Here is a 15,612-nt window from a genome sequence, read left to right as displayed (position 1 = left end):
GTGTGTGTGTGTGATCAAGTAAGTCCTTTCAAAATGTGAGCTGTTTTGTTTTACATAATGTTTCTATAATAAAAGACAATTGTTTAGAAATACTCTCTTTTATACTGAAGAGAAGAATGGAAAATATTAAATAAAAATAAGTTCTCAGAAAGGCAAGAAAAAGGCTGCCTGCAAACATTGCACGAATCACTGTCTCCACCTAGTGCTGACTTCTAGGAATTAAGATTCCAGAGTCCTTAATGATGCTGTAAAGTTCTAATTTATGTTATGCACATGTACAGTCATTATAGTGCGGTCAGCTACTGCCATTACAGTTAAGGATCTGTCAGCTCTTCATTTATAAGACATAATATTAAGAGGTCTATTGCTTTCACATAAAAGCTCATACTGTGCTGGAACTCTGCAGTAGAATGGCCTTTGCTCCATGTTAATGTTTATTAACAATGCAAACTGAACTTGACCAGCTCTTTTTAAAGGCACCCTGATAGGCTGAAGTTATATAGGCACTGGAATCAAAAGGATGAATCTTTTCATCAACAACCTGTCCTTTGTGAGTTAGTCGCTCAGTCATGTCTGACTCTTTGTGACCCCAAGGACTGTAGCCCGCCAGGCTTCTCTGTCCATGCGATTCTCCAGGCAAGATTACTGGAGTGGATTACTGTTCTCTTCTCCAGAGGATCTTCCTGACCCAGGAACTGAACCCCAGTTTCCTGCATTGCAACCAAATTCTTTACCACTTGAGCTACAGGGAATAGTAATTGCCTTACATGCATCAGACCAATGGCATCTAAAAACTCAATTGATGCAACAGATCTTGGATATTCAGAGGCTGTATTTCCCACCCTCTGACACTCAAGAAAGTGTGAAAAGTGAAAGTATCGGTCACTCAGTTGTGTTTGACTCTCTGTGACTCCTATGGACTATGGCCCGCCAGACTCCTCTGTCCATGGAATTCTCCAGACAAGAATACTGGAGTGGGTAGTGGATAGCCATTTCCTTCTCCAGGGGACCTTCCCAATCCAGGGATCAAACCCAGGTCTCCTGCATTGCAGGCAGATTCTTTACCATCTGAGCCACCAGGAAGCCCTTGGCACTCAAGAGAAGACTCACACTTTTGGCTACTAATGGGAGAAAAGGAAGAGAATATGGTTTCATGGAAGTCAAATAAAGTCAGATCAAGTCAGAGAAAGTGTTCTGAAAAAGAGGGAAGGATCATGTTGAACACTGCTGTTAGTTCACTTATGTCTTGAGAAATGATCTTGGGCTTTGGTGATGTTAAAATACTGATGGGGCATTTTCACTGGAATTCAAGAGATGAGAATCTAATTGGAATTGGCTTAAGAGAAAAAGGGAGGAGAAGAAGAGATGAGAGACTTCCCTGGTGGCCCCGTGATTAAGATTCCACACTTCCAGTGCAAGGGGTGTGGGTTCAATCCCTGTTCAGGGATCTAAGATCCCACGTGCTGTGGCACAGACAGGAAATAAAAATAAGAATAATAAATTAAAAAAAAAAGAAAAGATGAGCATTTTAGGGAATATGCTGTATAAGAGCACAAAGAAATAAGGCAACAACTGCAAGTGTTTTATTTATTTAAAGTGTTTTTTAAAAGTGTTTTTCTTTTTTAAAGATATCAAGCTGTCAGACATTATGCAGATGGAATGACCAGAAAGGAAGGAAAGTTAATAGTTCAGGACAAAGTCCTAGATGAGAGAAGATGAGGATGTAGACACAAACAGAAGTGTTGGTCTTAGATTGGAGCACACAGCTCTACTGTAATTGGAGATCAGGTTCTTAGGTGGGAAAGAGGAAGTCTTTTGTGCCACCAGCACCCCTCAGTATCCAGGCCCCCAAAACTCTCAGCAAGCTTCAACAGGAAAGCCAGTTCCTTGAACACAGGTTTGGACACTGCAGATGCTTCTGAGGAGGCTGGGTGAGCTCAGAAAATGTTTAAGCTCAGATGACCTTCATGTGTGCTAGAAAATGATGTGTAATGGGCTGCTCCTTATTGTCCTTCAGTAATCAGTAACTGATCATATTAGTAAATGTCCATCATTTCATTTCTAGGCAATTACTTAACTATAGTGATTATTCTCTTGCCATAGTGTTAAATTTTACTAGCTAATATTGAATTAGGAATCTCACATCTTTGATTTTAAGTAAGATTGTTGATTTATTTCTTAAATTACCAGTGACTGACTTTATTATGAAGCCCATCTCCCATTCATGGAATGAGATAGCTGGTTTTCCACATCTTCATGGTTTAGAATGTTTCATATAGTATGAAAATGATATGTTCCATGCCCTGTGAAGTTATACGAGTAAGAGCATATTTTCTATTTCAGATCTTTGAGGGTTTTAAAAAATTATTTCATAAGTTTTACATTTATTAACATATACATACATAATATACTCCTAATTGTCTCAGTGCTGAATATTTAGCTTGATTTTTCTATCTACTATGTATTTTTTAATCTAAATTTACTTGCATGAGATTTTCTATTTTAATTTTAATTTTTTTAAAAATTTCTTTAAAATTCTACTCATTCAGTTGCTCAGTTGTGTCTGACTCTTTGTGATCCCATGGACTGCAACATGCCAGGCTTACTATTCTATTTTCTAATATTTATTTATATTTGAATCTTTGCTACTTTCTTTCATCTCTTTTCCATTGGATACATTTAAAATGAATTATTGAGTGAATGCTTTTTAAATTTCTCTTCTCTATTTAGCCCTTAATACATAAGCATTTAACATTATAAATTTATCTTTGAATATGATTCTAAATGTATTTTCAAGTCTTTGTGATTATTATGTCATTGCTTCTGAATAGGTATTGATTGTGTTATTTTTTCCTCTGCCTGTCTGGGATAATATTAATAGTATTTTGGGACAGAAAATGTGTTTTTAAAATTATCTTGTGATTGAAATTGTAAAATTTAAACTTTCATTTATATCTAATTTATTCTGTCATTTGCCACAAAGTATAGGGAATAGTAATTGCCTTACATGCATCAGCTTGTTCAGTTTTCATTTCAAAACATTATTGAAGTTTGCTTTATTAGTGTGTGGAAATATTACAAATGTTGCAAGAATTATCAAGAAAGACACATTTCCTGTTAACAGACTAAAATGTCTGTAAGTGAGTGGTCATGGTTACATTCACTGGTTTTAGCAGTCAGATATTTTATCTGTTATTTAAAACAGTTTACCTAGTAGTCCATAATCTGTTGGTGATATAATGACATCTCCCACACTGATTACATCTATGTTGGTTTCTCTTTGAATGTCTAAAAAGTTTTGTTTGAATTTTTTCTGTTAGTATGTTATTTATGTCATTGTTATCGTAAATTGACTATTATTCTACTTGCCTTTTGCCTCAAATTTCACTGTTGATTATAACATTGCCAATTTTTCCTGATTTTTATAAATGTGTTCTTTCATTAAAAATCGCTTTTATTTACGTGTCTTGTTGGGGCTTCCCAAGTGGTGCTCATGGTAAAGAACCTGCCTGCCGGTGCAGGAGATATGGGAGATGTGGGTTCAATCCCTGGGTTGGAAAGGTCCCCTGGAGGAGGACATGGTAACTTGCTCCAGTATTCTTGCCTGGAAAATTCCACGGACAGAGGAGTCTGGTGGGCTACAGTCCATGAGGCTGCAAAGATTTGGACATGACTGAGTGACTGAGCATATGTCTCTTGTACACAGTAAATTACCAGACTTTTAAAAATTCACACTGAGTTTTTGCCACCTAGTAAGAAGTGCTCAATGATTATTTTATAGTGATATTTAATCTTGCTAAATTCTTTGTTTTTTGTTTCAGATGGGCCATAAAACATGAAGGGACCAGTAAGCCAGGCCAATGGAAACACTCCAGAGTTGAAAATCCCCTCTGGAATAAACTTACCTACATGTGGCCAGTCCTTCCCAGTGGTCAACTTAATGAGGTACTGTTTAGCATAAGGACACTGTTGTTGAGACTTATTTTAAGGTCCAGTATGTGATCAATATGTGTGAAAACATCCATGTAGTTTTTGATTTATAGTTGCTAGATGCAAGTGATCAATTGATTCTGTCATTCCATCAATTAATTAGAAAAAAGTACTTAAGTCATCAACTATGGGATGGATATGGAATTTATTTCTTCTTGTAGTCTGTCAAGTTTTGTTTTATATATTTTGAAATTTGGTTCTAGACACACAAATGTTCAGAAATATTTTATCATCCTGCTGAATTAAAACTCCTGACATGTAGACTGTCTCTAGCTCTAGTAAATGTTTCAATTATCCAACACTAGTAAAAATATCTTTTATTGTTGTTGTTGTTGCTATTTGCATTGTATACCTTCTTTTTAACCTTTTACTTTTCATATTTGTACATTCTTCTATTTTAGGATGGCTCTCCAGTAATCAGCATACATTTAAGTTTAAAAAACAATTTTGACAATCTTTATCTCTACACTAAGGGTTTTAGTATTTTCTATTTATTGTAATGACATATATTTAGATTATTTTGTACCTTTCCTCTGTTTCATTTTTCTCCAATGTTACATCTCAGTCCTTCCAACTGAGATTACTTTCCTTTTGCCTAATATATGTCCTTCTTTTAGTCATTGGTGTCAAACAGTTTTTACTTATCTTAGTTTATTTTAAAATTTATTTTTATATTTTCTTTTATGAAGCAAATTTATTTTTCTTTCAAATTATTAATTTTCTCTTCATCTTTATCTAATGTGCTGAAAGTTCAAGTGTGGGTCAGTCCATGTTGTGAATTCTCAATGATTTTTTTCTTCAACCCAGAGAAAATGTTTGAGATGGTGTGTTTTACTTGCAGCCATCTGAGAGTCATTCTCTCTGGTTTGCCTCTTCAGTGAAATTTATCCTTTTGTGATTCTTGTTTTATGAGAGGAGTGCTCCTGTTAGACTTCCCAGGGCTGGGCCCTGAAATTTGTTTCCTGTACCCTTTCTCTCAAGTCCATGGAAGCAGAAGTTTGCTGGGTTTGAAAAACTCCCTCATAGTAAAATTCAGTTTTAGTACTCTATCTCTCTGAGTCTATAGTATGCCTTGCTTTGTTGCTAGGTCAGTGATATGTTCTAAAAGATTTTTTAAAAATGTATTCTTACCTTTTTAGTTGTTTTGTCACATTTTCTGGTCTCAATCTAGTTTTTTCTTTGCCTTTAAATCACAATTCCCTATGCTTCCTCAGTGATTGAAACAATGAGTCTCAGAGCTTTAAGGGAAGGACAGACGTAGGCTGAAACCAAGAAGTCATTGCTTAGGGGCCCAAATATGCTCTTTTATTTAGATTGTGGTGAAACAACATCTGGGCTCTCCTGATGGCTCAGTGGTAAAGAATACGCCTGCCAGTGCAGGAGGTTCAAGGGACACAGGTTCGACCTCGGGGTCAGGAAGATCCCCTGGAGGAGGAAATGTCAACTCATCCCAGTATTCTTGCTGGGAAAACCACATGCATAGAGGAGCCCGGTGGGCCACTATCCATGGGTCGCAAAAAGTTGGACACGACTGAGCACACAGCACACAGAAGCAATGGTCTAGAAAGCTGAGGGGTTTTTGTTGTTTTTGTTTTGTTTTGGAGATAAAGGAGGAGTTCTTAAAAATACCAGGGACTGTGGTTTGGGTAGCCTGAGCCAGGGGTTAGATGAATTATGTGTCTAAGATTCAGGGTACAGCATCGTGAGAGCCATCATGGAGCCAAAGGTGGAGGGATAGCACAGAGACAAACAAGCCCAGCATAGGCCAAGGAAAAAAGTGTGAGTTATGCTGATTGTAGGCTTTTCTTCAGAGGTCCAGAAAGGGCAGAGGCTAAAACCAAGAGAAGCAGAAAGGATAACTTACTTCTCAACTGGAGGTGGACAAGTGTCAGCAGGTTGCCCCAGTAGCCAATGAGAAGAGACACAAATCTTTAAAAATCAAGGACAAGTATCACATATAGACCATGAAGGGCTTCCCTAGTAGCTCAGACGGTAAAGCATCTGCTTGCAGTGTAGGAGATCTGGATTCGTTTCCTGGGTTGGGAAGATCCCATGAAGTAGGAGATGGCAGCCCACTCCAATATCCTTGCCTGGAAAATTCCATGGACAGAGGTGCCTGGCAGGCTACATTTAATTTGATTAAATATGTATCAAAAAGTACAGTGCTAAAAATCAGGCAAAAAGAAAAAAGGCTTTTCCAACTTGGTGGAAACAGGGGACACTTCTAATTGGAATATCAAGATTCCCTCCTACCTAAAGGTGACAGGGATGCCTCATAAGGAAGTGTACTTTCTTAGAAAGAGAGAAAAAGGTAATTATGGTAGACTTCACAAATACTGTGCTTACTTTTTTTTTTCAACATAGTATACAGGTAGAGTAATTCAGTTAATTAATTAATTGACTTAAATGGTGAATGGTAGTTATATTAGGAAACCTCAGTTAACTATGTTCCTCTTAACACATACCTTTTAAAACAATAACATTTTCACTGTGTGTGTTAAGTTGCGTCAGTCTTGTCTGACTCTGACCCTATAGATGGACTGTAGCCTCCCAGGCTCTTCTGTTCATGGCATTCTCCAGGCAAGAATAGTGGAGTGGGTTGCCATGTCCTCCTCCAGGGGACCTTCCTGATGCAAGGATCGAACCTGAGTCTCTTACATCTCCTACATGGGCAGGAGGGTTCCTTACCTCTTTACCATAGTGCCATCAGTAGTCTAGAATTTGACAACTAAATGATCTTGGGAATGAAAATGGATTACCTCACAGTTCTCCAGGCATTTAAACAGAAACAATAGATTTTGGGTGGACAGTCACTATAGTCCAACAAAACCCTGACCTTGGCTTATAAACCGAACAGAAAGGACTAAGGCAACTAAATTAGATAAAATGATACAAATTGACCATGTATTTCAAAGTGACTCAACCTAAGGGTCCTCTTATTTCTTGAAATGTTTGCAGAAGAGAAAAAAAATATTTACCAAGCAAGGAACAGACGTAGTTCTCAGTCAAATAAAATTCACTCTACTCGACTTCAAGTTTGAATTCATCTAATATGAGGGAACCATATTTTCTCCAGTCCCATTTCAACATAATTGACTTTTTAAGCAAAAAGATGATTTTATTCATTTGTAATTAAGCAGAATTAATTTTTTCTTGGAAAGACTGCATATAAATAGACTGTAATTAGGAAATGTGACATTCATCTTGTGGGGTTCAGAGCACTTTGATCAGTGTAAGCATATATGTTAATTTTATTCCAGATTTAATCTATTGTCTTTATTACTTATCTAACCACTGTTTATTACATATTTAGGAAATGAAGACAGAGCAAGAAAAGAGACAGACATGATACCTAACTTCATGGAGCTTACAGTTTAAGATATATGGGGCTGTGTGCCAAAAAGAAAAGAACCAAATGTATTTCCTTGCCAAATAAATATATTTGGGGAATATTCTATAAAACAGAGTGAGATGAATGAGATGATAAGGTTTAAAAAATTCAGATGTTTCAGTTGTAGAATTTGGTAACTTTGCATTCATTCATTCATTCATACATTTATTTATTTATTTATGCATTATTCAAATATCCCTGGTGGCTCAGATGATAAACAATCTGCCTGCAGTGCAGGACACTTGGGTTTGATCTCTGGGTCAGGAAGATTCCCTGGAGAAGGGAATGGCAACCCACTCCAATATTCTTGCCTGGAGAATCCCATAGACAGAGGAATCTAGCTGGCTACAGTCCAAGAGTCACACAAGACTGGACAACTCACACTTTCACTTCCAAATATATTCTTCCTTGCCAAATAGATTTAGTTTAAGATATTATTTGGGTTGTGAAGTCACTTTTCATACATTCTTCCTTTTTTCATGTTGACTAGAGATATTTTATACAGAAGAAAAAAAAAACAATTCCAAGTTAATTCAGCTCTGTATTTCCAGAATGATGTTTCTCTGAAAGGGAAAAAACCTTTCATGTAGTAACACAACACAAGTTGTTCATGAATTTAAAAAATTAACACCTTTCCTCTTCATTAAAATGAAACATTAATTAGAATCATCTAGAACATCTTAGGTGCCCAATACATGATGATGAATGTTTGATGAATGAATAAAAGATTAAAGGTATAAGCAAATGTGCTTATTTTTAAAATATATACAGAAATGACTCTTCCTATTCACTTATTATCAATTTTCTTGTCGTTCTTTCTGAAGGAGTTTGATTGGCCAATAGAAGGACTGCTTCTTCCAAACAGTCCTCCCATGAAGAAATCCATCCAGAAGGCACCGGAGCAGTATGTTCCTGTGAGACTCAGAGTTTTGCGGAATGGAGACAAGAACAAAGCCAGAGCCCATATTATAATCAGTCCAGACATCTCACCTGGGCGGAAAATGCAGTAAGAACAGCTTGTTCATATTCCTCATCAAGCATACTTTCTCATTTCTACAGATTTTAGTCTTCTTGATTACAGGAATTTCCCCGCACCCCCTGGGAAAATTCTATGTTTGTTCTATTAAAAGGCTTCTGTATTGATATCTGAAAGTATCAACTATCAATTGGCACTTGTCATCTGCCTCTGCTGCTGCTGCTGCTGCTGCTAAGTCGCTTCAGTCGACTTAGCTCCCCACCAGGCTCCCCCGTCCCTGGGATTCTCCAGGCAGGAACACTGGAGTGGGTTGCCATTTCTTTCAATGCATAAAGTGAAAAGTGAGAGTGAAGTCACTCAGTCATGTCTGACTCTTAGCAACCCCATGGACTGTAGCCCACCAGGCTCCTCCGTCCATGGGATTTTCCAGGCAAGAGTACTGGAGTGCGATGCCATTGCCTTCTCCGTCGTCTACCTCTTTAATCCTCATCTACCTCTACAAGGATTGAACCATGAGTGGCTGCAGTTGCTGACTTTCGACACTCTCTGAAAGGAGTTCAGGGTGGAGAGCAGAAATGAGACTGTGCTCTGCATAAAACTGGCAGAACAGGTCTTCGGATAGCTATTTTCAGGAGATGATTTTATGAGCGTAATTCTTTTTCATCTCTTATCTAGAAAAACACTAAAATCGTTCATAATGACATCTGCTCCTCATGACTAACAATAACCTTCTACAAAAAAATATGTGCTTGATTACAGGTATTCTTCCTTCACCAGAATCCCATGTAGACTGACCTGTCCCCCTACCTCTTTGGAGCAGTTTCTCAGATATCTGAGATGCAGTCTCCTGGGCTATCATCCTCAGTTTGCCCTAAATAAAACTTAGCTCACAACTCTCAGGTTGTGCTTTTTTTTTTCAAGTCGGCAGAGGTAAAAATAGATACTAAGATTCCTTTCGTTTCTTTTATTTATTTATTTAATTTCGTTTTGGCTGTGTTGGGTCTTTGTTGCTGCCAGTGGGCTTTCTCTAGCTGTGGAGGGCAGAGGCTGCGCTTCGTTGTGGCGCGCAGGCTGCTCACTGCGGTGGCTCCTCTGCTGGCAGAGCACAGGCTGTAGGCATGTGGCCTTCAGCAGTCGCAGCTTTCCGGCTCTAGAGTGCAGGCTCAGTGGTTGTGGCACACAGGCTTAGTTGCCTGATGGCTAGATTCACTTAGCTCCTATATCAGGAACTGAATTTGAGCACTATTGATTCAGGCTGGCCGTGGGAGAATATAACGAGTTGCAAATAAATAGCTCTGATGGAAAAAGTTTTCTGATCAATATCTATTTTGAATTAGCATTATTATTTGCATTCATTAATGTATTTTGAAATAACTGAGCTCGTTAATTGCTTCTTAAATATAATTTTATAATTTCTTATTTAAGTTTGTATTTAGTTATTGTTTACATTATTTATTTAAGTTATTATTACAGACAATTCTTTAGATTTACACCTTTGGAATATTTAATGGACAAGCATAGCTTTACATAATCTATATTCTTGCCTTGGAATAGCATTATAAAAGTGTGCCATTCTAGAAAAGCATCAGTTTCCACTTTAACTTATGTTACAAGGTTGGAATAAAATCTTCCAAAACAGCCAGTGTTTCTCCAAGATTAGAGAAAAGTCACCTGCTATATTTTCATAATGTTTTATGACCAAAGGAATCACGTATCAGTGCAAACTCTGATGTAAAGAATGAGTTAAATACATTGTTTCTAATATTATTAGCAGTGATATTACCTCTTGACCTTTCTTTTGATACGTTTAGAATATTTGAGGCTGCTGATAATAGTTTAATATTACTTTCTTCACATTGATTAAATATACTTCATACATCGCTGAACAATGCGTAACATTCAGATTGGCTGTCCACTGAACTGCCTGTATAGATGATAAAGTAAAAAATTAATCTTGACTAAAGTAAAGTCAACCCTGAAATTGAAATCTTTGACGCATTCATTTCATAATTAGTTCATTCTACTAAAATGTAAAATGTGAGGGTAATGCTCTTCAAGTATATATGACATTTTTTAACATAAAAACTAACAAATAATTTCTGTCCTTTCCTATCTTTAACTGTGTCTCAAAATTATATACAGATTTGATCTGACCAATTTATATTTTTAAATACATGGTTCAATCTGGTGATACAGACATAATTTTAGAGATTTATTTCTTTGAACAGCTATTCTAGTAAAGAGTATGTGAAACTCTCTGCTATGTTCATGGAAGAGTATGTCCTGGTTAATCAAATATTCACTTTGTTCTCTACATGAATTACTGGAATGGGTTGCCATTTCTTTCTCCACTACATGAATTAATTATTCCTAAATGATTAAAATATGCTGGCATACACTTGACATTAAAACTCTACTGAATATCATTTCATTTTTCTTCACTGATTCAGAAAATTCTCTTCAGGATCATCAATAGCATTCCTTTAACTTCTCTCCAAGCTATATGTAGGCACTGGTAACAGAAGATTTAATAAGGAGTGTTTTGGCTAACATTACAGGGTGACTGTGTTGCCCAGCTCCAGAGGGCACTGTTTACGGATTCTCTGTGAATAGTATCCCAGAGTTGTGCAAGGTGGAAGCCCTGCTGTGCTACTTTTAACATATCCATGCAATATGTCTCTTCTAAAAGAAATAAATGATATGATGCATAAGTATACATTACTTGCATTAACCTGAAACTTATTTATAAGAGAGTTGGGCTGTTTACTGTCTTCACTAGCAAAATCAGGTTAGAATGATGAAACATAGATCCATTTTAATTGAATTCTTCTCTGAAGTGAAATGAAAGTCGCTCGGTCGTGTCTGACTCTTTGCCACCGCACGGACTGTACAGTGGATGGAACTCTTCAGGCCAGAATACTGAAGTGGGTAGCTGCTCCTTTTTCCAGGGTATCTTCCCAACCCAGGGATCAAACCCAAGTCTCCCGCATTGCGGGCAGATTCTTTACCAGCTGAGCCGCCAGGGAAGCCCCAATTCTGCTCTGGTAGCATGCTATTCTTTAGTTGTTTACTACTTCATGTTAGACAGCTTTGAGGGAGCGTTTGTTGTTGGTTCCTCCATCTACAAAGGAAGATCATGAAGATACTGAGTTGTCATGATCTTACTAACAAGATCTTCTCCATTAGTTCTTGACAACAGTGTCGAGTTGATATAAATTAAGAATCGTGATTTCTTATGTCTCAGGTAAACTTCATCTCTCAGAACCTTAAACAAGGAAAATTTTATAATTTTTAAACATAAATTCATGTCAATCTATGCCAAAACCAATACAGAATTGTAAAGTAAAAATTAAAAATAAATAAATTTAATTAAAAAAAAATTTTAGTGAATTGTTAAAGGAAAGGCTCAGCATAAGTTATAAACTTTACATATTATAAAATTTCAGTGTATAGAGATATTACTTATTAGTAAGTTAGGATTCTCTCAAACTCCTTAATATAGCTTTTAAGACCCTTTATGACCTGTTTCCATGTATTTGTATCGCTCTTTATCACCATTACCCCCAATTCTCATTCCTAAATCCTCTCAACTTCTAACACCTCTCATTTGCCTTATTAATAAAAGTATATTGAGAATGAGCTTGGACTTCATTTCTAGTTGTTGACTCTAAACTTGACATCCCATCCCCACTCCTGAGTTACCTGTAGCTTCTCTGAACTCCGTTGCTCTGACTACTATGGGCTTTTCATCAGGGTTGCTTCTGCCATTATCTGTGCTGTAATTATCTGCTTATGTCTCCATCCATCAGAGAGAGAACAGGGGGTGTGTATTATTCGTCCATATATGTGCTGTCTGCTCTGGTCATGGAACTGTGTGTCTCAGTTAATCGATTATTAAGCTATTTTATTCACCATATGATTCAGGGCTCACAAATTTAATGCTTTTTGAATGAGTAAATGAATTAATGATTGATTATACTTGATTGGGCTTTCTTGGTGGCTCAGACAGTGAAGAATCTCCTGAAATGCAGGAGACTTGGGTTTGATCCCTGGGTCAGGAAGATACCGTGGAGAAGGGAATGGCAACCCACTCCAGTATTCTTGCGTGGAGAATTCAACTGACAGAAAAGCCTGGTTGGCTACTGTTCATGTGGTAGCGAAGAGTTGGGCATGACTGAGTGACTAACATAACATTTTATATTTGATTACATTTCAAATCAATGACTGAATGAATAGCTATATTTAAACACTGTATCTTTCATTTAATATAATATAAAGATTCTAAAACTACAGAACACTGTCTTACCTAAAAATTTGAACAATGTGTATTCCAATTCTTTTTCTATGGTCATTATTAATTTTTAATTAAAAACATTTTAGTTTTGGATTGATACTGAAACAGTATCTGAGTAACATATGAATATGAACAGTGTATGACTAAAACATCAAAGGCAAAATTAATGTAATCTCTGCATTTTCTTCACTATTGATAAATTCACATCTTGAGTATTCAACATTATTGGAAAAGGATTCAAATACTGAAAATTTATTTTCTTATATAAATTATTCATAGTATAAATGTGAAGTTTAATATTTAATTGTGATAGTATTTGAAACCCTATTTTTAAAGAAAGGTATATTTTTTAGGGTTAGTTCAGTTCAGTTGCTCAGTTGTGTTTGACTCTGCAGCCCCATGGCCTACAGCGCACGAGGCCTCCCTGTCCATCACCAGCTCCTGGAGCCTGCTCAAACTCATGTCCATCGAGTCAGTGATACCATCCAACCATCTCAACCTCTGTCGTTTCCTTCTCTTCTTGCCTTCAGTCTTTTCCAGCATCAGGGTCTTTTCTAAAGAATCAGTTCTTTGCATCAGATGGCCAAAGTATTGGAGCTTCAGCATCAGTCCTTCCAATGATTATTCAGGATTGATTTCCTTTAGGATGGACTGGTTTGGTCTCCTTGCTGTCCATGGGACTCTCAAGAGTTTTCTCTAACACCACAGTTCAAAAGTATCAGTTCTTCAGAGCTCAGCTTTCTTTATGGTCCACCTGTCACATCCATACCTGACTACTGGAAAGACATAGCTTTGACTAGACAGACCTTTGTCGGAAAAGTAATGTCTCTGCTTTATAATATGCTGTCAAGGTTGGTCATAGCTTTTCATCCAAGGAGAAAGCGTCTTTTAGTTTCATAGCTGCAGTTACCATTCACAGTGATTTTGGAGCCCAAGAAAATAAAGTCTGTCACTGTTTCCATTGTTTCCCCTTCTATCTGCCATGAAGTGATGGGACCAGATGCCATGATCTCAGTTTTTTGAATGTTGAGTTTTTAGCCAGCTTGTTCACTCTCCTCTTTCACTTTCATCAAGAGGCTCCTTAGTTCCCCTTCACTTTTTGCCATAAGGGTGGTGTCATCTGCATATCTGAGATTATTGATATTTCTCCTGGCAATCTTGATTCCAGCTTATGCTTCCTCCAGCCCAGCATTTCTCATGATGTACTCTGCATATAAGTTAAATAAGCAGGGTGACAATATACAGCCTCAATGTACTCCTTTCCCAATTTGGAACCAGTTTGTTTTTCCAGGTTCCATGTCTGGTTCTAACTGTTGCTTCTTAACTGTTGGTTTTTTAGGGTCAGTTCAGTTCAGTTCAGTCACTCACTTGTGTCTGACTCTTTGCGACCCCATGAATCGCAGCACGCCAGGCCTCCCTGTCCATCACCAACTCCCGGAGTTCACTCAGACTCACGTCCATCAAGTCAGTGATGCCATCCAGCCATCTCATCCTCTGTCGTCCCCTTATCCTCCTGCCCCCAATCCCTCTCAGTATCAGAGTCTTTTCTAATGAGTCAGCTCTTCACATGAGGTGGCCAATAGCATCATTCCTTCCAAAGAAATCCCAGGGCTGATCTCCTTTTAGGGTAAATCATGATAAATTAAAACTTTATGATTTTTTCACATACTATAACAAGCTGAATGATAAATGGCAATGTATACTGACATATCAGTCTAATCTTGGATTGTTTTTTCCAGATATGTTGACCCTGAAAAGAAAGGGAATGTGAAAAAATTTGTCACTAAATATTCTGAAGCAGAAACAAACCGGACTGGATTTCACCAGCTTTTGGAGAGGTAAATAATAGCCTAAACGCAAAGGTATACTTCATTCAAGTGCCTGGATGATTATAACACAAAATACATATGTACCTACATGGGAAAACAATAGCTAATATAATGATTCTGGAGTTTTTTCTGTGAAGTTTATAAGCTATGTGAATACATGATAATATTTTTCTCCCAGATTTCTAGGTCTTGTGATTTTCTCCTAGTTTCTGAACTACCAACTTTATAAATGTAAATTTTTCCCATTAAAAATATATTTCACAATTTTATAGCACTTTGGTTTGAATTTATTTGTACTGAAGACAGAGTAGTTGTCTATTTAAATCACTTAAGTGTCACAGACTTTAATTTTTGGAGCTCCAAAATCACTGCAGATAGTGACTCAGCCAAGAAATTAAAAGACGCTTACTCCTTGGAAGAAAAGTTATGACCAACCTAGATAGCATATTGAAAAGCAGAGACGTTACTTTGCCAATAAAGGTCCATCTATTCAAGGCTATGGTTTTTCCACTGGTCATGTATGGATGTGAGAGTTGGACTGTGAAGAAAGCTGAGCACCGAAGAATTGATGCGTTTGAACTGTGATGTTGGAGAAGACTCCTGAGAGTCCCTTGGACTGCAAAGAGATCCAACCAGTCCATTCTAAAGGAGATCAGTCCTGGGTGTTCTTTGGAAGGAATGATGCTAAAGCTGAAACTCCAGTACTTTGGCCACCTCATGCAAAGAGTTGACTCATTGGAAAAGACTCTGATGCTGGGAGGGATTAGGGGCAGGAGGAGAAGGGGACGACCGAGGATGAGATGGCTGGATGGCATCACTGACTCGATGGATGTGAGTCCGAGTGAACTCCGGGAGTTTGTGATGGACAGGCAGGCAGGGCGTGCTGCGATTCATGGGGTCGCAAAGAGTCAGACACAACTGAGCAACTGAACTAAACTGAACTGAATCTATATCATGTTTCTATATCTAGTTTCTATAACTGAATCTATATCATGTTGAAGTACATTGTAATTTTTCTTTTGATCAGTATTTTCTTACCCAAATAAGAATTATTCCCATAGACTTTGATAACTGTTCAAAGGCGGAACACTTGATATAAACTTTTTGCAAAATATGTCTTCTTCAATATGAG

General features: G+C 37.3%; 1 protein-coding gene across 2 annotated transcripts in view; it reads left to right on the top strand.

Moving 5' to 3' along the window:
• The window catches only part of DCDC1 (doublecortin domain containing 1), a 438,943-nt gene that overhangs the window by 343,063 nt on the left and 80,268 nt on the right, over positions 1–15,612 (top strand). For both annotated transcript variants that reach the window (XM_040258928.1, XM_040258929.1), the window contains 3 exons: positions 3,822–3,945; positions 8,206–8,387; positions 14,391–14,489. In XM_040258928.1, coding sequence (XP_040114862.1) covers positions 3,822–3,945; positions 8,206–8,387; positions 14,391–14,489 — 405 coding nt within the window. The remainder of the gene's footprint in view (positions 1–3,821; positions 3,946–8,205; positions 8,388–14,390; positions 14,490–15,612) is intronic.

This window comes from Oryx dammah, unplaced genomic scaffold (genome assembly GCF_014754425.2).
Source record: "Oryx dammah isolate SB20612 unplaced genomic scaffold, SCBI_Odam_1.1 HiC_scaffold_17, whole genome shotgun sequence".
NCBI lineage: Eukaryota > Metazoa > Chordata > Mammalia > Artiodactyla > Bovidae > Oryx > Oryx dammah.
The sequence above is the reverse complement of the archived record's forward strand: the minus strand, read 5'-3'. Positions and strand labels throughout refer to the sequence as shown.